The sequence below is a fragment of the Chelonia mydas genome, chromosome 20 (assembly GCF_015237465.2).
Source record: "Chelonia mydas isolate rCheMyd1 chromosome 20, rCheMyd1.pri.v2, whole genome shotgun sequence".
Taxonomy (NCBI): Eukaryota; Metazoa; Chordata; order Testudines; family Cheloniidae; genus Chelonia; species Chelonia mydas.
In genome coordinates, this window is record NC_051260.2 from 1,859,971 (window position 1) to 1,880,742 (window position 20,772).

At 61.6% G+C, this 20,772-nt stretch overlaps 3 protein-coding genes across 5 annotated transcripts in view; 2 read left to right on the forward strand and 1 right to left on the reverse strand.

The window, feature by feature from the left end:
• KCNH3 (potassium voltage-gated channel subfamily H member 3) overlaps nt 1–7,469 on the forward strand; it is a 25,411-nt gene extending 17,942 nt beyond the window's left edge. The window contains exons 12-15 of the mRNA XM_037883975.2: nt 5,138–5,427; nt 5,786–5,892; nt 6,100–6,176; nt 6,461–7,469. Coding sequence (XP_037739903.1) covers nt 5,138–5,427; nt 5,786–5,892; nt 6,100–6,176; nt 6,461–7,066 — 1,080 coding nt within the window. The 3' untranslated portion in view covers nt 7,067–7,469. The remainder of the gene's footprint in view (nt 1–5,137; nt 5,428–5,785; nt 5,893–6,099; nt 6,177–6,460) is intronic.
• Nucleotides 1–17,170, reverse strand: part of MCRS1 (microspherule protein 1) — a 17,563-nt gene extending 393 nt beyond the window's left edge. The window contains exons 1-15 of one of the 3 annotated variants that reach the window (XM_043532553.1): nt 17,152–17,170; nt 15,828–15,927; nt 14,200–14,329; nt 13,684–13,822; nt 12,741–12,899; nt 12,198–12,307; nt 11,834–11,942; nt 10,865–11,003; nt 10,624–10,699; nt 10,213–10,241; nt 9,629–9,721; nt 9,197–9,279; nt 8,838–8,925; nt 8,268–8,395; nt 7,738–8,034 (exon numbers count right to left, since the gene is read on the reverse strand). In XM_043532553.1, the coding sequence (XP_043388488.1) occupies nt 7,948–8,034; nt 8,268–8,395; nt 8,838–8,925; nt 9,197–9,279; nt 9,629–9,721; nt 10,213–10,241; nt 10,624–10,699; nt 10,865–11,003; nt 11,834–11,942; nt 12,198–12,307; nt 12,741–12,899; nt 13,684–13,822; nt 14,200–14,309 (1,350 nt within the window). In that variant the 5' untranslated portion in view covers nt 14,310–14,329; nt 15,828–15,927; nt 17,152–17,170 and the 3' untranslated portion in view covers nt 7,738–7,947. Of the gene's footprint in view, nt 1–7,737; nt 8,035–8,267; nt 8,396–8,837; nt 8,926–9,196; nt 9,280–9,628; nt 9,722–10,212; nt 10,242–10,623; nt 11,004–11,833; nt 11,943–12,197; nt 12,308–12,740; nt 12,900–13,683; nt 13,823–14,199; nt 14,330–15,827; nt 15,928–17,151 lie in introns of those variants that run through there. The other 2 variants (XM_037883973.2, XM_043532552.1) reach the window with 2 other exon arrangements.
• Nucleotides 17,171–17,275: 105 nt separating this feature from the next.
• LOC119564300 (protein S100-B-like) lies at nt 17,276–19,390 on the forward strand. Its single transcript, XM_037883974.2, has 3 exons — nt 17,276–17,510; nt 18,511–18,646; nt 18,927–19,390. Exons 1-3 carry the CDS (start codon nt 17,419–17,421, stop codon nt 19,074–19,076), a joined length of 378 nt encoding a protein of 125 aa, XP_037739902.1. The 5' UTR covers nt 17,276–17,418; the 3' UTR covers nt 19,077–19,390.
• Nucleotides 19,391–20,772: the final 1,382 nt, after the last annotated feature.

Sequence of the window (20,772 nt, forward strand, 5' to 3'; positions counted from 1 at the left end):
GCAAGAGACAGGTGTTAGTAATGGGGGATTCAATCATTAGAAACCTAGGCAGCTGGGTTTGTGAGGACCGGGAGACCCGCATGGTGACCTGCCTGCCTGGTGCGAAGGTTGCGGCTCTCTCAAGACATCGAGATAGACGTATGTGGCGTGCTGGAGAGGGTGGTACGTGTAGGTACCAATGACAGGGAAGGGTAGGAGAGACGCCCTGGAGGCCAAATTTAGGTTGCCAGGTAAGAGGTTGAAGTCCAGGACCTCCATGGTACGTTCTCTGAGATGCTCCCAGTTTCACGCACAGGGCCAGTTAGAACGGCAGGGTCTCAATGGGTGGATGAGACGATGGTGCAGGGAGGAGGGGTTTAGATTTATTAGGAACTGGGGGAACTTTTGAGAAACGGGGAGCCTGTACAGGAAGGATGGGCCCCCACCTAAACCAGATTGGAACCAGATTGCTGGGGCTTAATATTAAAAAGGTCGTAGAGCAGTTTTTAAACTAAGGGCTGGGGGAAAGCCGACAGGCGTGGAGGAGCACGTGGTTTGGACAGAGACGTCCCTTAGGGGAGGGTCTATTAATGGAGATTCTCCATGTCCTAGTGAGGAGGAGAGGATGGAAGATGATAAAATACAGGCAGGGTCTGATGAGAAACAGTCAAATGAAAAAAGTCCCGTTCAATTACATCGTGTAATGGCAGACAGCTAAAAAGTGACAAATTTTTAATTGCTTATAAACCCAGTGCTAGAAGTCTAAATAATAAGATGGGAGAACGAGAGGGCCTTGTATTGAACGAGGAGATTGATCTAACAGGCATCACAGAAACCTGGTGGAATGAGGATAATCAACGGGACACAGTAATACCAGGGTACAAAATCTATCAGAAGGACAGACCAGCTTGTGCTGGCGGGGGAGTGGCACTCGATGTGAAAGAAAGCGTAGAATCAAATGAAGTAAAAATCTTAAATGAACCGAACTGCACCACAGAATTTCTCTGGACAGTAATTCCATGCTCGAATAATTCGCATATAGCAGTAGGGAGATGTTACCGACCACCTGAGCAGGATGGTGAGAGTGACTGTGAAATGCTCAGGGAGATTAGAGAGGCTATTAAAATAAAAAACTCAATAATAATAATAATAATGGAGGATTTCAACTATCCCCATATTGGCTGGGTCCATGTCACTCCAGGGCAGGATGCAGAGAGAAAGTTTCTTGACACCTTCAATGACGGCTTCTGGGAGCAGCGCGTCCTGGAACCCATGAGAGGCAGTTCTTGATTTAGTCCTAAGTGGAGCGCAGGATCTGGTCCAAGACGGGAATAGAGCTGGACCACTTGGTAATTGTCACGGCGTCCCCAGGCGATGCTCTGGAGCTGCTCCCCATGAAGCCAGGCAGGACTCTGGGGGAGTCTCCTCTCTGGGAGCAGCCTGTCTGCAGAATACACAGCTCAGCCGGCTTCCACCTTCCTGGGTCTGACCTCGGAGCATTCAGCCTCCTCTGCCCCTCCATGCGCTTCCCCCAGCGAGTCCGCCCAGGTGGGGTCCTGGGGGAGCCAGAGGGTCCTGCCCCCCAACTCCGCAGTCAGACGTGACTCTCAGCCAGCCAGTAAAACAGAGGTTTATTAGACGACAGGAACATGGTCAGCATGTCCCTCAGCAGATCGAGGGACGTGATCGTTCCCCTCTATTCGACACTGGTGAGGCCTCCTCTGGAGTACTGTGTCCAGTTTTGGGCCCCACACTACAAGAAGGATGTGGAAAAATTGGAGAGAGTCCAGTGGAGGGCAACAAAAATGATTAGGAGACTGAAACACATGACTTACGAGGAGAGGCTGAGGGAACTGGGATTGTTTAGTCTGTGGAAGAGAAGAGTGAGGGGGGATTTGACAGCTGCTTTCAACTACCTGAGCGGGGGTTCCAAAGAGGATGGCTCTAGACTGTTCTCAGGGGTGGCAGATGACAGAACGAGGAGTAATGGTCCCAAGTTGCCGTGGGGGAGGTTTAGGTTGGATATTAGGAAAAACTTTTTCACTAGGAGGGTGGTGAAACACTGGAATGCGTTACCTAGGGAGGTGGTGGAATCTCCTTCCTTAGATATTTTTAAGGTCAGGCTTGACAAAGCCCTGTCTGGGATGATTTAGTTGGGGATTGGTCCTGCTTTGAGCAGGGGGTTGGACTAGAACCTCCTGAGGTCCCTTCCAACCCTGATAGTCTATGATTCTATGGTCTAAAACAGAGCTTGTAGGTACAGAGAACAGGACCCCTCAGCCGGGTCAATTCTGGGGGGCAGTGAGCCAGACAACCACGTCTGCCCTTCACTCCTCGTCCCCAGCCAGCCCCAAACTGACTCCCCCTCCAGCCCCTCCTCCTCTGGGCTTTGTCCCTTTCCCGGGCCAGGAGGTCACCGGATTCCTTTGTTCTCCAACCCTTTAGCTCTCACCTTGCAGGGGGGAAGAGCCCAGGCCATCAGTTGCCAGGAGACAGAGTGTCACCATTTATGTACCCTGGCCCTGTGCTCTGCAACAATTACACCCCCTGCCTTATCCCACCACCTAGAGACTTAAGAAATGCCTAGGGGAAACTGAGGCACCCCGACAATATTCAGAGGAAACATTAAGCACAGTCCCACTTCGTCACAGTCATAGTGACCATAATATAATTAAATTTAACATCCCTGTGGCAGGGAAAACACCACAGCAGCTCAACACGGTAGCATTTAATTTCAGAAAGGGGGACTACACAAAAACCAGGAGGTTAGTTTAACAGAAATTAAGAGGTACAGTGCCCAAAGTGAAATCCCCGCAAGCTGCATGGAGACTTTTTAAAAACACCATAATAGAGGCTCAACTTAAATGTACACCCCAAATTAAACACCATAGTCAGAGAACCAAAAAAGAGCCACCGTGGCGAAACAAGAAAGTAAAAGAAGCAATGAGAGGCAAGAAGGCTCCTTTAAACAGTGGAAGTGAAATCTTAGTGCGGAAAATGAAAGGAGCCTAAACTCCGGCAAGTGAAGTGTAAAAATATAACGAGGCCGGCCCAAAAAGAGCGTGAAGAACGGGTGGCCAAAGAAGTCAGGAAGTCCATCAGAAGCAGGAAGCTGCTAAACAGCCAGGGGGGACCCTGGCCGATCGAGGTGCGAAGGGAGCACTCAAGGATGATAAGGCCATTGCGGAGAAACTAAATGAATTCTTTGCATCAGTTTTCACGGTTGAGGATGTGCGGGAGATTCCCAAACCTGAGCCACTCTTTTTAGGTGACAAATCTGAGGCACTGTCCCAGATTGAGGTGTCATTAAAGGAGGTTTTGGAACAAATTGATAAAACTAAACAGCAATAAGTCACCAGAACCAGATGGTACCAACCAAGAGTTCTGAAGGAACTCAAATGTGAAAGTTCATGACTACTCACTGCAGTCTGTACCCTGTCATTGAAATCAGCTTTGGTACCTGATGACTGGAGGGGAGCTAATGTGATGCCAATTTTAAAAAATGGCCCCAGAGGCAATCCTGGCAATTACAGGCCAGTAATCCTGACTTCAGTACCGGGGAAACTGATTGACACTATAATAAAGAACAATATTGTCAGACACAGAGATGAACATAATTAGTTGGGGAAGAGTCAACATGGTTTTTGTCAAGGGGAATCATGCCTCACCCATCTACTAGAATTCTTTGAGGGGGCCAACAAGCATGTGGACAAAGGGGATCCAGTGCATGTAGTGTACTCAGATGTTCAGAAAGCCTTTGACTAGGGCCCTCACCAAAGGCTCTTAAGCAAAGTAAGCTGTCATGAGATAAGAAGAAAGGTCCTCTCTTGGATTGGTAACTGGTTAAAAGATAGGAAACAAAGGGTAAGAATAAATGGTCATTTTCAGACTGGAGAGAGGTAAATAGTGGTGTCCCCCAGGGGTCTGCACTGGGCCCAGGCCAATTCAACATATTCATAAACGATCTGGAAAAAGGGGTAAACAGTGAGGTGGCAAAATTTGCAGATGATACAAAACTACTCAAGACAGCTAAGTCCCAGGCAGACTGCGAAGAGCTACAAAGGGATCTCTCAGAACTGGGTGATGGGGCCACAAAATGGCAGATGAAATTCAATGTTGATAAATGCAAAGCGATGCACATTGGAAAACATCATCCCAGCTCTACACATAGAATGATGGGTCTAAATTAGCTGTCACCACTCAAGAAGGAGATCTTGGCGTCAGTGTGGAGAGTTCTCTGAAAACATCCACTCCGTGCGCAGCGGCCGCCAGAAAAGCGAACAGAACGCTGGGAACCATTAGGAAAGGAACAGATAATAAGGCAGAAAATATCATGTTGCCTTTCTATAAATCCATGGGACACCCACGTCTTGAATACGCGTGCAGATGTGGTCGCCCCAGCTCAAAAAAGATATACTGGAATTGGAAAATGTTCAGAAATAGGCAACAAAAATGATTCGGGATCTGGAACGGCTTCCGTATGAGGAGCGATTAATCAGACTGGGACTTTTTAGCTTGGAAAAGAGATGACTAAGGGGGGATGTGATAGAGGTCTATAAAATCATGACTGGTGGGGAGAAAGTAAATAAGGAAGTGGTATTTACTCCTCCTCAAGAACTAGAGGTCAGGAAATGAAATTAATAGAAAATTTAAAACAAACCAAAGGAAGTATTTCTTCACACAACACACAGTCAACCTGTGGAACTCCTTGCCAGAGGATGTTGTGAAGGCCAAGACTCCAAACGAGGTTCAAAAGAGAATGAGATAAGTTCATGGAGACTAGTCCATCAGTGACTATTAGCCAGGATGGGCAGGGATGGTGTCCCGAGCCTTGGTTTTACCAGAAGCTGGGAATGGGCGATGGGATGGATCACTTGAGGGTTCCCTGTTCTTTTCATTCCCTCGCGGGCCCCTGGCCACTGTCGGCAGACAGGACACTGGGCTAGATGGACCTTGAGTCTGACCCAGTCTGGCCGTTCTGATGTCAGCGAGCAAAGGCCCCTCGGGCTGGGCACAGGCGTCACTGGAGAACCCCTGGGGCAGGGGGTGGTGACCTGGCTCTGGCGTGTAGGGCAGATGCAGGGCCAGGGAGCCACACAAGCTGAGTGAGGTGGGGCAGCGAGGCCCCTCCCCGGCGCTGACCCCTCCTGCCCCCCAGGCCGACACCAGCTCGCTGAACAGCGCCAACCCCCTGCTGGAGGACAAGGCGGCCGAGGATGCCCTGGTGCCCCCGCCCCACTCGTCAGCCGGCCCAGCCCAGGAGCCCTTGGAGGCACCATCCAGCCCCCAGCGGCCCCCTGGCTGTCCCCCCTCGGCCGTGGGAGCCAAGCTGCTGTCGCCCAGGAGGGGCGTCCTGCCCCGGACACGGCGCCTGCCCCCTGCTGCTGGCCCCCAGGCCCTGCAGCTCCACGGCCTGCCCTGGATGGGGCCCCCTGACCTCAGCCCCAGGTAAGAGGGTGCTGGGGGCGGGGGGGGTGTCCTGCTGTGCCAGGGCCTGGAGTGAGGCAAATGGGGGTTCAGCCCAGCTGCCTGGGGTCGGGGTGTTTCCTGGTGGTTACCCCGGTGGCTGGGCAAGCGGCTCAGATCTGCCCAGGCGGCTTTAGGCAATGACAACCCCCCCGCCCCCCAGGGAGGTGTGGGGGCCTGAGCCCTTCGGAGACTCCCAGCTGGGTGTCCCTGGGCTAACGGGAGGGGGATGGAGCCCCCCTGCTGGGTAGCTCTGGGGTCCCAGGGCTGATGGTCGGGGAGGGGGGATGGAGGATGGAGCCCCTGTACCCCCCCATGACGGTGCCGCTCTCCACTGCAGGGTGGTAGACGGCATCGAGGAAGACGCCTGCGGCTCGGATAAGTCCATGTTCAGCTTCCAGGTCGGCCCCTCGGGCCCCGACTGCAGCAGCCCCTCCCCCGGGCCAGGTACTGTCAGTGCCCCCGTGGGAGCAGGGGCGGGAGAGGCTCTGGGAGGGGGCTGGGCACTAGGACTCCTGGGTTCTCTCCCTGGGAGTGGGGGGGGCCTGTCCTCCTGGGTTCTCGCCCCTGCTCTGGGTGGGGCGGGGGACTAGGACTGCAGGGTTTCTGCTCCAGGAGGGCTGGGTGCTAGCCTGCCGTCTCCCCTTGCCCCAGACAGCGGGCTGCTCGCCACCCCCCTGGGCCCAGCGGAGCTGACGGGCGCAGACGCCATTGAGAAGCTGCGGCAGGCGGTAAGCGTGGGGGTGGGGGGCTCAGCCCCTGGCATCGTGCCCCGCGTGGGGCCCGGGGGTGGGGGAGAGCACTGGTACCGGGGTACTGGGATGCTGTGGATTCAGGGAGCCCCGGCCCAGGGGAGGGGGCAGAGGGCCCTGCCTGGGCGTGGCTCTCCCGCCCAACTCGTGGGCCCCTCCCTGGCATGGGGCGCTGCCCCCACACTGAGGGACCCATCGGCTGGGGTGGGCAGGGAGGGGGCACTGGCCCGCCCCTCTGCACTCACTCCTCTCCCTGCCCCCAGGTGGCCGAGCTGTCGGGGCAGGTCCTGCAGATGCGCGAGGGGCTGCAGTCGCTGCGCCAGGCCCTGCAGCTCTTCCTGCTGTCCCAGCCGCCAGCTCCGCTCGCCCGCCCCGAGGGCACCGCCTCCTACACGGCCTCGGCCTTCCCCGGCGCCACCCTGCTGCAGCCGCTGCGCGTGGAGACGGGCATCCCGGCCTTCTTCCTGCACAGCTCCGCGCCCGGCCCCTGCCTCAACGCGGCCTGCCCCCGCGCCCGGCCTGCGCCCCCGTGGGCCTGGGGCCCGCCCGCCTCCCACAGCTCGCCCTGGCCCGGCGCCCCCCGGACCGCGGCAGGGGGCACAGACGCGGAGCTCGGGGCTAGCGCAGCCCCTGCCCCGGTGGAGCCCGGCAGCACGTGGCCAGCAGCCGGCCCCAGGGACCCCACTGCTCCCACGGCAGCACCGGCCTCCCCTGCCCCCCACGGACCGCCAACCGCTGAGACGGACCCGCAGGGGCCTCCAGCTCCGGCCGCTTTCCCTCGGCCCTGGGACCCGCCCGGCCTGGAGATGGTGCTGCTGGGCGCCCCCGGCGTCCCCTGCTGGCCCCGGGAGGACGGCACGGGCATGTGAAGGCTGCACCCCCCCTACACACAGCAGGATTTTTCTGCCCCCCCCCCCCGGAGAGCCAGGGGGCCTGGCCTGGCCGCACAGCCCCCGTGAGGAGCCCCCGCCGGCCACGGGGCTCAGGCCTCGCTCCCAACACACCGCTGCCTCTGGGGGCTGCCCCCATGAGCACTGCGGGGGGATAGGCCACAAGGGGTCCCGTGCAGGAGCTGCTCTCCAGAGCTTGTGGCAGGAGCCTGGTTCCACCCGCCCCCAAGGGCACAGCTGGCCCCAGCCGGCGGAGAAGGGGCAGGGTCCCGTCTGGCCTGTGGAACTGGGGGGAGGGAGCAGGGGGGCCCCTTGCCTCCAGGCAGTTGGGGGCAGCAGGGCTTCCAGTCCATAGGGCTTCCCCTCCCCCTCCCTTTTTACATTAAAACAGCTGCATTTTGATCTCTGCTCTTGTGTCTATTTAGGCCTCTGCCTCACATACACTCACTGCCCCTACGACGTGGGGCAGGGCAGTCGCGCTGGGCCCAGCCGCAGGCCCCCTTTGACGGCCAAGGCAGGGCAGGCCCCGTGGGCAGGGAGAGGGGCAGTGGCTGCCCTGTTAACAGGGGGAACTCTCTGCGGCAGGACAGAGCCTGGTGCCCTCTCGCTGCCAGCCCCTCCCTGACACCGGCAGGCCCCAGAGACCAGTAGCAGGTTGGACACATTTATTTGGAAGGTAACACTGTGCAGTCGGGCCCCCGCCGCGTGACAGGAGGTGCAGCCGCGGGCACCTTTGTGCTCTGCCCCCCAGCCAGAGGGGAGCGGGCGGCCCCAGGGGCAGGCCCAGCCTCCGGGGAAAGGAGGGGGCCGGGAGCCTGCAGCGGGTGAAGCCAGCAGTCACCTGACAGTAGCAGGGCCCCTCACTGCTGGGGGATCTTGGCAGCTTCGGCTTTGATGAGGGCAATCAGGTCCTGGTTGATGAGGAAGACGAAGCGCAGGCTGGCGATCTGCAGGGGAGAGGGAGGTCAGCGCGGGCAGGGCCCGGGCAAGGCCCAGCAGAGCTCCTGGCAGCCTGGGCAGCTCTGGAGTTGGGGGAGCCCCCGCAGCGCCACCACCAGGGGCTCCCCTGGGGCACCCAGTCAGGGGGTGTCTGACCCCGGGGGAGCAGGATCCATCCTCCCCGCGGGGCTAGCGGCAGGAAGGCCGACCCCCCGCCCACGCAGCGGGCCCGGGTGCTCACCTCCACCACCGAGTTGTTGTTGAGCTTCCACTTGCTGCCCCCCAGCACGGGGCGCCCGTCCACGTAGATGGGCCGCCGGCCCTCGTTGGCGATGAAGAAATCCCCATTGTTCTTCAGCTTGATGACGCCTGCAAGGCGCAGCGGGGTGGGGTGGGGGGCGGTGAGGGGGCGCAGAGACCTACCGCCTACCTTGGGGACCATACCCACAGCCCAGCTACCAGGCAGGGCGTCGCCAGTGTCCCGCCCCACAGGGAGCGCACAGGCCTGAGCCCCACACCCAGGGACTGGAGCATTGGGCAGCGCCCCACTGCAGGTACCAGGTGCCCCCTCGCCTCACACCCCAGCAGTGCCACCCTGGAGCCGTGTGGGAGCCCCGCCCCCGATGCTCACAGCTCCGCCCCTCCATGGACAGATCTATGAGGCCCACCCCGGCTGACAACAGCTCTGCCCCAATGGGTGTGTCAGCCCCACCCCCTGGTGCTGTTAGCCCCGCCCCGATGGATGTGTCAGCCCCACCCCCTGGTGCTGTTAGCCCCGCCCCTGATGGGTGTGTCAGCCCTGCCCCCCTACCTTGCTTGCGGGAGATTTTCCAGGCAGGGCCCTCCAGCGCCAAGTCCACGTCAATCTGATTGTCCTTCGTGGCTCTGCCCAGCGTGATCTGGGGGGGGAGGGCTGTTAGCCAGGTGCTGCTCCCCCCCACCTGCGTGCTCCCCCAGGGTGGGCAGGGACCAGGTGGCTCTAAGCATCAGCCAGCCCTGCCCCGCAGTGAGTCCCCTCTGCTCCGCCCACTAGGGCGCAGCCCCTCCCTGTGTGCCCAGCAGCAGGCTCGGAGCCTGTACCACGGCCACCCCGGGGCCATGCTGCAGTGACTCCTGCATCTCGGGGCCCTTAGCCGGGCTGATCCGGGGAGCTGGCCGACGAGGACTCACCTCTCGGGAGCGCATGAGGTAACGCACCATCCTCCCCCGGAGCACCGCCAGGGTCTGGTTGTCAAAGTCCGGGGAGCTCATTCCTGGGCGAGGGAGGGGAGAGTTCAGACAGACTCACCTCCCCCCATGGGTCACCCGGAGAACCGCCCCCCACCTTCCCCCCCGGGACACACGGAGAACCACCCCCACCTTCCCCGATGGGTCTTGGGTGGAAAGACCCCCCGCCCCGGGTCTCAGCCAGGCACAGACTGATCCTGAGCATCACGGTTCCCAGGAGTCCCAGGCAACCTGCAGCGTGGATGTCCGCTCACTGCCCTGGAGGACGCTGGGACTTTGTGCCACCCAGCCCCGCCCCCATGGCCCGGAGGCTGAGGACCCCCCGGCCAGCTCAGCGCTCTGAGCCAGACCAGCAAAGCCCCCCACGGCTCTCACCCGTGATGCTGTCCACCAGCACCTGCCACTTGTGGAGCTCCTGCTCCAGCTGCCGGATCTCCCGCTTCTGGCGCCTGTCGGCCACGGTCAGTTCTGCAAGGAGGGAAGTGCAGGGGGCAGCTCGGGCCGGCACAGGGGTGACAGGGCCCTGGGGAGAACGGGCTGGCTTGGGGGAGGGGATATGGGGCCTCTCCCCTCCGGGGGGCGCCAACTCCCATCTGGCCTGAGGGCAGGGGCCTGGCTGGCTCAGGGGGGTGAGGAATGGGGCCTTTCCCCTCTAGGGAATGGGGCATGGAGTCTTTCCCCTCTAGGGGGCACCGGCTCTGATCTGACCCCAGGGCAGGGACTGGCTGGCTCAGGGGGTGAGAATGGGGTACAGGGTCTTTCCCCTCTAGGGGGCGCCGACCCAGTGTCAGGGCAGAAGGGCTGTCAGGCCCAGGGGCAGCAGCGGCCGGCTGGATGGGGCTGTGGTGACGGGTCTGAGGCACAGCGCTAACTGAACCCGCAAGGGGCCGGGGTGCCCCTCAGCTCCCCCACCCAGCGCCCCGGGGCGGGGAGCGGAGCGAAGGTCCCGTCAGACTCACCGTGCTCCAGCACTTCGTCGCGCACGTCCCTGCAGGGAAGGGACAGGGGAGGAGTCAGGTAGCTGCCCTCATACGCACGCCCACGGGATGCCTGGCAGGCTGGATCCCTAACACGCGCTCTCGGGGCCTGACGCAGCCCCAGCGCGGGCCCTCTGCAGCCACCTGCCACCATGTCTGCCCCGCAGGGCGCCAAGGGCAGCCAGGCCTGGTGCTTGGTGCTGCAGAGCTGGGCTCCAGGGGGCAGGCAGCTCCAGCTAGCGGGCTGGGGAGCAGCAAGAAGGTAATCGGACCGAGGGGCTCCAGGCAGCCCAGGGGATATGGCCTGTGGCATGAGCTGCATGTGATGCCAGCCCCTGTGCACTGGCGGGAAGAACCCCCCGCCCAGCCCCCACATTCCCCGCGGAGGCTCACTTCAGCTTGCTGTCGTCGATCATGTCCTCCGCGTCCGAGAAGTTCAGCACCTGGTCCCCCTTGGGAAGCGGCTGCACTGAACGGAAGCACAGGGCGGGGGGAGGGCTTAGCACAGTCCCAGCGTCAGCACAAGCCCCCCGCGCTCTCGGGGCCCAGCCTGGTGACTCGGGCCCCGGTTCCAGGCTCTCGTGCCGGGCCCAGCCGCGGGGGAAGGGCTGGCGGTGGGGCGGGCGGGCCGTACCTGTCTGGTCGTCCAGGAGATAGTACTGCTTCATCAGCTGCCAGTGGACCTGCAGGGCCTTGGCCGTGCGCGAAGGGTGCAGCGCCTCAGGGTGCTCGTGCAGCAGGTCCTGGAAGGTGTCCAGCGTGGGCTGGCTGGTCTGCGGAAGGACAGACGGGTCACTGCGGCTTCCCTAACCCACCCCTAGGGGGCAGGACCGCCCCGTGGTCCGGCTGGACCAAGTCGGCAGTGGGAGCCTGGGGACATGCGTCTGCATGGATCTCGTGCCAGCTCCCAAGGCTCGGCCCAGGGCTACCACTCAGGGGGCTCCGCTGGGCAGGGCTGAGGGAACCTGCTGGGCTCTCCTGGGCCAGAGTCCGTGAGGGGCCATGGGGCAGGGGGCATGGCCTGGCGACTCTCCCAGGCTTTCCTGAGGCATCGGCCCCCTGGGATTTCTGTGCCGGCAGCACCGTTGGGCAATTGGGGTGTCTGTGCCACAGGGAAGGAGCCAGGAACCACAGCACATGCGCCGGGGGGCCCTGGGCCAGGCCAGTGCAGCTCCCACACGACAGGACTCCCTGGGGGGCACGGGAACCGTTTGGCTGCAGGGCGCTTTGGTGAAGGACACCCGGCAGGAGGCTCTGCGGAGATGGCCCTTCCTCCCCGGGCAGAGGGAGCCGAGCGCCTTCCAGGTCCAGACTCTCGCCCCCGCTGGCAGGGAGGGGACTCCAGGGTCCCTTGTTAATTCTGTTTCCCCAGGAGCACGAGTCTGCGTGTCACCGCGCCCTGCGCACAGAGGGTGGGCTGAGTGGGTGCTGGCTGCCCGGGCTGTACCAATCCCACCCGGCTCAGCCTCCGGGTGTCACCGCGCCCTGCACACAGAGGGTGGGTTGAGTGGGTGCTGGCTGCCTGGGCTGTACCAATCCCACCCGGCTCAGCCTCTGGGTGTCACCGTGCCCTGCGCACAGAGGGGGCCTGAGCGAGCCTTACCGATCCCACCTTGCTCAGCAGCTGCTCCTCGGCTTTGCTGAACAGCACCTTGCTCTGGATGGCAGTGATGGCTTCGGGGTGCAGCTGTCGCATGGCCTGACAGGCCAGCCTGGGGAGGGGACAGTGACCACGTCAGCTACCAACTCAGATTTCACGGCTCTGACGCCAAGCAGAGGGCAGGGCTCTGCCCCTCGGACTCACTGCTCCCCAGAGCCACAGCTGGGGGGACGGGAGACTCCTCACACCACCCCCAGCCACCCCTCTGGGCGAGTGACCAGCAGCAGGGAACCAGCCATGCTTGGAGCAGCGGCCCCACGGGTGGCCTGCCCCTGGCCGAGCCCGCGCCCGGTGGCCTGGCACTCACTTGGAGATGAGCGGGTCGTAGAGCAGCGCGTGCCACCTCTCCTGGATCTCCCGCAGCGTAAAGCGGCAGCTGAACTTGACGCCCAGGTGGACCGAGGTCAGGTCGTTGGTCTGCAGGGGCCCGAAGAGAGGCCAGACTTAGGACTGGGTCCCCGCACCCACAGCGCGGCCAGAGGGGCCCTGACGGCCACGCCACCGGCATGCCCGTCGCCGCTCAAACAGCCATCACGGGCAACGCTTCCCAGCCTCTGGCCCCTGGGGCGCGACTGAACCGGCGCGAGGACGGAGCCGAGGGCTCTGGGAGGCCGAGGGCATTTGGGACGCAGCGTGTAATCAGCCAGGGCTGGAGTTTAGGACACCGGGACTAGCACCCCCAGGTCTCGGTACAAGGTGCCGCGGCAGGTGGCCAGACCTTGACAGAACAGTCCCCCCAGAGCCACGGGCCCCGCCCCAGGAGCTCTGCTGACTTCCCACTCCCTGCTGGGACGTTTCCCAGGCGCGTGCCAGCCTGGCCCGGCCCCGCCGAGCAGGATGGCAGCATTACCTGGAGCACAGCATTGATGAGCAGCAGGTCGTCCGCAGGCTTCCAGCGGCCCAAGTCCTTCGTCACCTGCAGGGGCTGTTTGCTTTTCTTCATCCGCTTGGGGAGGCTGGAGTTCGGGACCGGGCTCGGGGTGACGGGTGCAGAGACGGATTTGGAGACCTGCACGAGCCGGGAAAGGAGCTCAGAGAGCCCTTGAGCCTGGCCAGCGGGGCCCACTGCTGGAGGCCATGACGGGCGGATGGGGGCTGCCCCTCACAGCCCCCCACCCAACCCAGCCAGCCCTCGTCCGGGGGGCAGGACGCGCCCAGGGAAGGTGGATCTCCGAGCGTCAATGACACTTCGCGCTCACCCGTCCAAGCCCAGCCAGCCGGGCCGGAGCCAGGAAGCGAACTGGCTGCAGGCAGCGAATGAAACTGCCTGGCTCTGGCTCGCCGTCCACCAGCACGAGGAACCAGGCCCCACAGGAGAGAATCAACCGAGGCTCTGCCCAGCGAGTCACAGCCCGGCAGGAAGGCTGCTGACTGCCATAGTGACGGTGTCCCTTCGGCATGGTTGCTCAGGGGCTCTGTGGCTCCCAAGTTCTGTCCCAAGCTGGCTGCGGGAGCCTCCTGCCCTCTGCCCTTTCAAGTCCTGGCATGGGGAGGTCTCTGCGCTGAGCCAGGCCTGTGTGTTCTTCCCTCAGGAAGCTGCAGGATCTACTGGCCGATGGCTCTCTCTGTTCCCCTCCCCCTCAGGGATAAAGCCACCCAAGCTCTCCATGCTCAGGCTTCGGGGCTGATCTCCAGCTGGAGGTCAGGAAGAACCCGCTCCCCACAGCATAGTGTCTCCTCCCCAGCACACCCAGCCTTAGGCGCAGTCAGAGACAGAGGGACTAGGGGCCTGCTCCAGACCAGACAGGGCACCAGGCCCCGCAGGCCGCTGCCCACCCTCTTTTCCCCCTCACCTTCTTCTTCTCGCTGGAGGAGGGCTCGCTGCCCGAGCAGCGGCCTGGCTCCACCCCACTGGGCCCCTTGGCCCGGCTGGACGACTTGGCGAGGCTGCTCTCTACCAGCTCATCATCAAACTTCTTCCTCTTGATGAACCTAGTGGGTCAAACGCAGGCCCCAGGTGAGGCCCCTCCCCCCACGTGCGGGCCCCCGCTGCACACCTGGCTACCTGGAGCCAGCTCTCCACCCCCCAAACAGCTGCAAGATGGGTGTGGGGCGCCCTCTGGTGGCTCCGAGTCCAACCATCCCTGCAGCTCAGGGTTGCGGCTGGTGAGCCAGGCTCCAGGCCCGATGCTGGTGCTGAGTTAGCAGCACCTGGTTCATCACAGGACATCAGGAAGCCCCACGCCCCACCTTCCCATCCCCCTCTCTGGGACTGCACTGGCCTGATCCATCCTTACCGCTAGGGAGGGTCCCTCCACGATGCAGGGAACCCCACCCCCTCCTCATTGCCCTTGGCCCTTCCTGGGTACCTGGAGGAGCTCCGCCGTTTGGGGATGGAGCCCGAGACCTGTGACGAGCTCCTTTTCTGTCCCGCCAGCGACTCCTCGTCTTCAGAGCGGCTCGCCGTACCTGACGCCATCAGTCCGGAGTCCAGCACGTCTGCACCAGGACAGAGGAGACAGAGCCACACCCCCCCACATCAAAGAGATCAGACGCCAGGCATCACACTGGGCTCAGCCACAGAGAACCTGCGCTCCCTTGCGTCAGCCTGCCCAATGCCAGGAAGCAGGTGGCAGTGGGCAAACCTTACATGTTATATCGCAGAAAGCCCTAGAGACCCCATAATGCAAACCTCCCCACAACTCCAGAGAGGGAGACCCCACATCAGGACTCAGAGTAACAGCTGTGTTAGTCTGTATTCGCAAAAAGAAAAGGAGGACTTGTGGCACCTTAGAGACTAACCAATTTATTTGAGCATGAGCTTTCGTGAGCTACATCTCACTTCATCGGATGCATACTGTGGAAACTGCAGAAGACATTATATACACAGAGACCATGAAACAATACCTCCTCCCACCCCACTCTCCTGCTGGTAATAGCTTATCTAAAGTGATCATCAAGTTGGCCCATTTCCAGCACAAATCCAGGTTTTCTCATAAGCTATTACCAGCAGGAGAGTGGGGTGGGAGGAGGTATTGTTTCATGGTCTCTGTGTATATAATGTCTTCTGCAGTTTCCACAGTATTAATCCGATGAAGTGAGCTGTAGCTCACGAAAGCTTATGCTCAAATAAATTGGTTAGTCTCTAAGGTGCCACAAGTTCTCCTGTTCTTTTCACATCAGGACTGCAGCGCATGGATCTGATACAGAGATCACGTCCCACTCCACTTCAAATGCAGCCAACTCCGCGGAGGAACGTGGTGCGGGATAACAGCTCACAGGAACACTGCACAGCGGTTTATTATCTGCACTGTGGCAGCACCCAGAGACTTCAGTCAGGGCCCTGCCGGCCTGGGCCCTGGAAAAACGGAGCAAAAACGACCGATCTTCGACCAGGACAGGAAGCGCCAGACCCCAGTGGAACGGCAGGAGACGCCGAGGGGCTCCCGGGATGGCCCAGGGGGGCGCGTAGGAGCGCGGTGAGCAGAGAGGGGAAGGCAGACGGGACCGGCCAAGGGGCTGCGTCACCCTGAGCCCCGACACGCCGCCCCGGCCGCCCCCACGGAGCCGGGGGGGCGCAGAGACCCCCGCGCGGGGCGGGGCTGCAATGGAGACCCCCCAAGGGACAGACCCCTCCCCACAGGCCCAGCCGCTACCCCGGGGAGTCGCGAGCCATCACCCCTTTCACAGGTAGGGAAACTGAGGCACGAGGAGACAAGGCGCTCACCCCCCCTCCCCCGATCGCGCATGACGTCAGCAGCACAGCTGGGGTGGGACCCAGGCCTCCTGGCTGGGCCTGGGGGGAGGGGTCTATCCCTTGGGGGGTCTCCACAGCAGCCCCATCCTCCCCCAGACATTGATCACGCGCATGCGCGCTGGGCCGCTCAGTCTGGCTGCCCGCGCCCTCCACAGGCCGCGCATGCGCAATCAGCCCGGCCGGCCAGGCGCGGAGGTTTCCCCACCCCCCAGGCGGGACGCGGCGGCCCCGCGGCCTCACCATTCCCCGGTGCGGCGGCTCCGCGGCGGCGTCCGTCGAGCACGAGCCCCCAGCCACAGCGGACGATCACTTCCGGAAGAGCTCGCTCACTTCCGGGGGCCTAAGCGGAAGACAGAGATTGCTTCCGGTTCAAACGGCGTGACCCTGCCTGTGGGCGCCGCCATCGCGCTCTGGCGGTTGAATGGGCGGCGCCATCTTGGTGACGGGAGCGGCCATGGCCTGTCCTGCGCCCGGGACTTGGCTACCGGGGGGGGCTGGACCAGAGAATGCCCCCCCGCCCCACTCCTGGCCCCAGCTCGGCGGACAGGCCGCCACAGGGCACCATGGCAGCGGGGCGCCCCGTTGCCATGGCAGCGCACACCCCACGCCCGCGGCGATGCGCCGAAGCTCGTCGCCATAGCACCGGGGCACCCAATCCCGGCGGCCCGGCTCCCGTTGCCATGGCAACCTCAGCATCCCCCTGCCCCCCCCACCCCGCCGGGGGCTTGGATGGCGCCCGTCAGCCAACCTGCACAAGCCCCCAGTGTGGGCCCGGCCGGGGGCCACTGCAGGGACAGGCCCTGCCCTGGCCGTACTGGGAGACCCCACGCCCCCCGAGGACCCAGGAGTCCTGAGGCCCAGCGTCCTCTCCGCGGCAGCATGCGGCCTCTCCCAGGCCTGCGCCCAGTTCCCACCCCCCGGCCGCGCTCCTGGGGCACCTTAACCCCCGTGGGGGCAGCTCTGGGGCCTGGGGCGCCCAGTTCCCACCCCCCGGCCGTGCTCCTGGGGCACCTTAACCCCCGTGGGGGCAGCTCTGGGGCCTGGGGCGTCCAGTTCCCACCCCGCGGCCGCGCTCCTGGGGCACCTTAACCCCCGTGGGGGCAGCTGTGGGGCCTGGGGCGTCCAGTTCCCACCCCGCGGCCGCGCTCCTGGGGCACCTTAACCCCTGTGGGGGCAGCTCTGAGGCGCCCAGTTCCCACCCCCCGGCCGCGCTCCTGGGGCACCTTAACCCCTGTGGGGGCTGCTCTGGGGCCTGGGGCGTCCAGTTTCCACCCCCGGCCGCGCTCCAGGGGCACCTTAACCCCCGTGGGGGCAGCTCTGGGGCCTGGGGCGCCCAGTTCCCACCCCCCGGCCGTGCTCCTGGGGCACCTTAACCCCTGTGGGGGCAGCTCTGGGGCTGCGAGCCAGGAGGTTACGGTGATCTCAGGGGACGGAGTAGAACTGCTTGAGGACCTGCCTGGCCCTACACTTCAATGATCCAACACCCCCCCAGCCCCCCTGATTAGGATGATGAGCCTCCTTGCCAGCCCAGAGTCTCCCCCCTTTTTCCTGCTCCCCATCTTACCTGCCGCTGAACACCCCAATCCTCAGTGTGAAACACAAGGGCCAGGGCGCAGCGCTAACTGCAACCCGGGCCGGCTCCAGCCCCTCTCCCAGCCGCTAATGGGCTCTGCAGTGACCAGGGCTCCATTAGAGCCATTTAAGAGCTTTTTAATGTCTGGGCGGATGCTGAATAATTGAGGCGAGGCCCCAGCCCTGGCACGGCCAGTTAGTGCGCAGGGAGATTGCGGAGCAGCTGCGATTCCTCCTGCACGGCATCTCGGACACGCCGATGGAGCCGAGCTGCAGAGCACAGGCAGCTCCGAGAGTCTCTGTGCAGCGCTCCTGCCGCCTCCTGGACATGGCTTCCAGCCTCCACCAAGGGTAAGAGGTGTGCCAGGGGGGCTGGGGAGCCGTGTCCACCTCCATGAGTGACTCAAGCGATAGGGACAGCCCATTGGAGCTGCATGGAACCAAGGGCTCTGTGCATCCCATAATACGCCCACTTTTACGCTATACGCCTCGCCCCACCAAAATGCAGCCACCTCTGGGGAGGAGGGAGCATGCTGGAGAGTCAGGAAGGGGCAGGCAGGATCCCCAGGAGTCCGGAGCAGGCAGGAGTGGAGCTGGGCTGGGAGGGGTGTCACAGCCTGGCTTGACCTGTCCTCCCCTCCCCTCCGCCCTTTAGCTGAGTGAACTGAGCCCCAGGTTCAGATGCAGCCTGGGTCATTGGGGACCAAGCGCCCCCGGGTGAGACGAGCCTGGCAGGTCTTGGAACAGGGGTCGGCGTCTGCATCACCCAAAGCACCAGCCGTGAACCGGAGCCCTGTGCTGGCAGCCCCAGCTGAGTGACATGGAGACCACCCCTCACTCTACCCCAGCCTGGGCCCCCAGGGCAGGGCAAAGGACAGCGTGGGGAGGGGGGGGCTTCCCTGGCAGATAGAGCTCTCCAGCCCCACTGCAATCCCACCCCCACCGTGTAACTACCCCGCTGTTGCCTGCAGGCGAGGCTCTCATGGTGGGGGGGCTGGCAGGGGTGAAGTGGGCTGGCACGGCCACCCTGCAGGCTCCTGAGGCCATGGGACGAGCAGCATCAGGGTGAGCTCCCCCACCCGGGCCATAAAGGGTTAATAATGCCTGTGGGGTAGGGTGTGGGGCAGGTGCACTGAGGGTAACCTGGAGGCACCTGCCTGAGGGGCAGTGCTCTCGGCCAGCTAAGGGCCCAGCCCTGTGTGCACGGCCCAGCAGTGCTGTGCGCAGGGACCCTGCTGTGTTCTTGATACCAACCCCTGGTGCCCCCTCCCCGGTCACCCCATTGCACCCCTAGGTATGGGGGGGCAGGGAACCCCCGCCCTGTCCTTACCCCCTTGTGCCCATCCCCCAGGCCGGCCCTGACAGCCCTGGAGCGGGCACTGCTCTCCACCATGGCAGTTTTCCACACCTACTCCGGCTGCCGGGGCTCGTTGAGGAAAGTGGATCTCAAAACGCTGATCAACCGGGAGCTGCCGCAGTTCGTGCAGGTGAGCGCCAGCGGTGGGGGGTGGCACTGAGGGGCACCCAGCCTGTTGCAGGAATGGGTGGGGGGGATTGGTTGGGGGCAGCTGATGGAGCTGGCTTCCCAGCGCCCAGGCTGGGACCCTGGGCTGAGACTGTCCCAGAGGCAGCCTAACAGCCCTGCTGGCCTTTCCACTGGAGAAGTGTGCCCCATTCCCTGCCCCCCGAGCCAGCCAGGCCCCTGGGCCAGCACCCCCTAGAGGGGAAAGGCCTGGGGCCCATAAACTGCCTTTCCCTGAGCTGCAGGAGATCCGCGACCCCGAGACCTTGGAGCGGCTCTTCAGGGACCTGGACACCAACGGCGACCTCCAGATCGACTTCCAGGAATACGCCACGCTGGTCGCCATGCTGACCGCGGCCTGCCGCACATTCTTCGTCCAGAAGAAGGCCGAGTAGAGGGGGGAGGAGGGGTCTGTGTCATTGCACTCTATATGATTTTATGAAAATATGCTAGTGAGTGTGAATATAATGTAACTGGAATATGCTTCATGCAAAAGGTCTCTTGTAAGGTATCATCCCAAAGCTTATCATCTACTGAGTGTGGTCATCCTATTTGTATAAATGTATCCCTCTTTGTGACCCAGCGGGGGACTTTCTTGTTTTTCCTTAAAGAAAAGGAAGACTTGTGTCACCTTTGAGACTAACCAATTTATTTGAGCATAAGCTTTCGTGAGCTACAGCTCACTTCATCGATGAAGTGAGCTGTAGCTCACGAAAGCTTATACTCAAATAAATTGGTTGGTCTCTAAGGTGCCCCAAGTCCACCTTTTCTTTTTACGGATACAGGCTAACACGGCTGCTACTCTGAATCTTGTATCTGAAACTAGAAATATGAAATATAACCCTGAGGGCCTATTGTAATTATGCAAAGTGTGGGCCATTAATGGTGGTTTGGAATCTCGATGGCTCCCATGAACCAGGACAATTGACTGTACGTGGCTGTTTACTTGTAAGTCTTCCTGTACCTGTGGGCTGGCAAGCGGGTACCGAGTCTTGCAGTGACATGTGATCATGTCACCTGACCTGGAATCCATCTTTAACCTGGTGCTTTTCCGCTGAGAAGGAGGGGTGGGAACCCAGAGGGACAAAGGATTCCCGCCTTGTGCCAAAGCTATATAAGGGGCTGGAACAGAACGAAGGGGGCAGCCGTCATGAGAAATCCCCTAGCTACCACCTGAGCTGGAACAAGGGGAAAGGATTGGGCCCAGACGAGGAAGGCGTCCAGTCTGTGAAAAACTTATTGAAACATCTCTGAGGGTGAGATTTTATCTGTATTCAGTTTTCTTACTGTATTCGGCTTAGACTTGCGTGTTTTATTTTATGTTGCTTGGTAATTCACTTTGTTCTGTCTGTTACTTGGAACCACTTAAATCCTGTGTTTTGTATTTAATAAAATCATTTTACTTATTAATTAACCTAGAGGATGTATTAATACCTGGGGGAGCAAACAGCTGTGCATCTCTCTCTACAGTGTTATAGAGGGTGACCAATTTAGGAGTTTACCCTCTATAAGCTTTATACAGGGTAAAACGGATTTATTTGGGGTTTGGACCCCATTGGGAGCTGGGCGTCCGAGTGCTGGAGACAGGAATGCTTCTTAAGCTGCTTTCAGTTAAGCCTGCAGCTTCTGGGGGACGTGGTTCAGACCTGGGTCTGGGTTTGTAGCAGGCAAGGTGTCTGGCACAAGCAGGCAGGGTTCTGATCAGTTGGCAGTCCCAAGGGGGTCTCTGTGATCCAGCCCATCACAGCGTCAGTCCGGGGGCCTAGAGAAACCAACCCTCCCTGCCCAGACTCACACTGTGCTTTGTAGACCCCAATTAACTAGGGCCCCCCCTCCCCAGGAGGTTGGTGAGCCCAGACAGAGACATTCCACTGCTGGAGAAACTGAGGCACAGAGAGGGGCTGCAATGCCCCAGGTCACATAGCAAGCCAGTGGCAGCACCTAGAACAGAACACAAAGGTCCTGGCTCCAGCTCCCAGCCCTCCTGCTCTAACCCACCAGACCCCACTCCCCTCCCAGAGCCAGGGAGAGAACCCAGACATCCTGGCTCCCTGTCCCCGCAACTCTACCACGTGAAATCTCTTCTTTTCT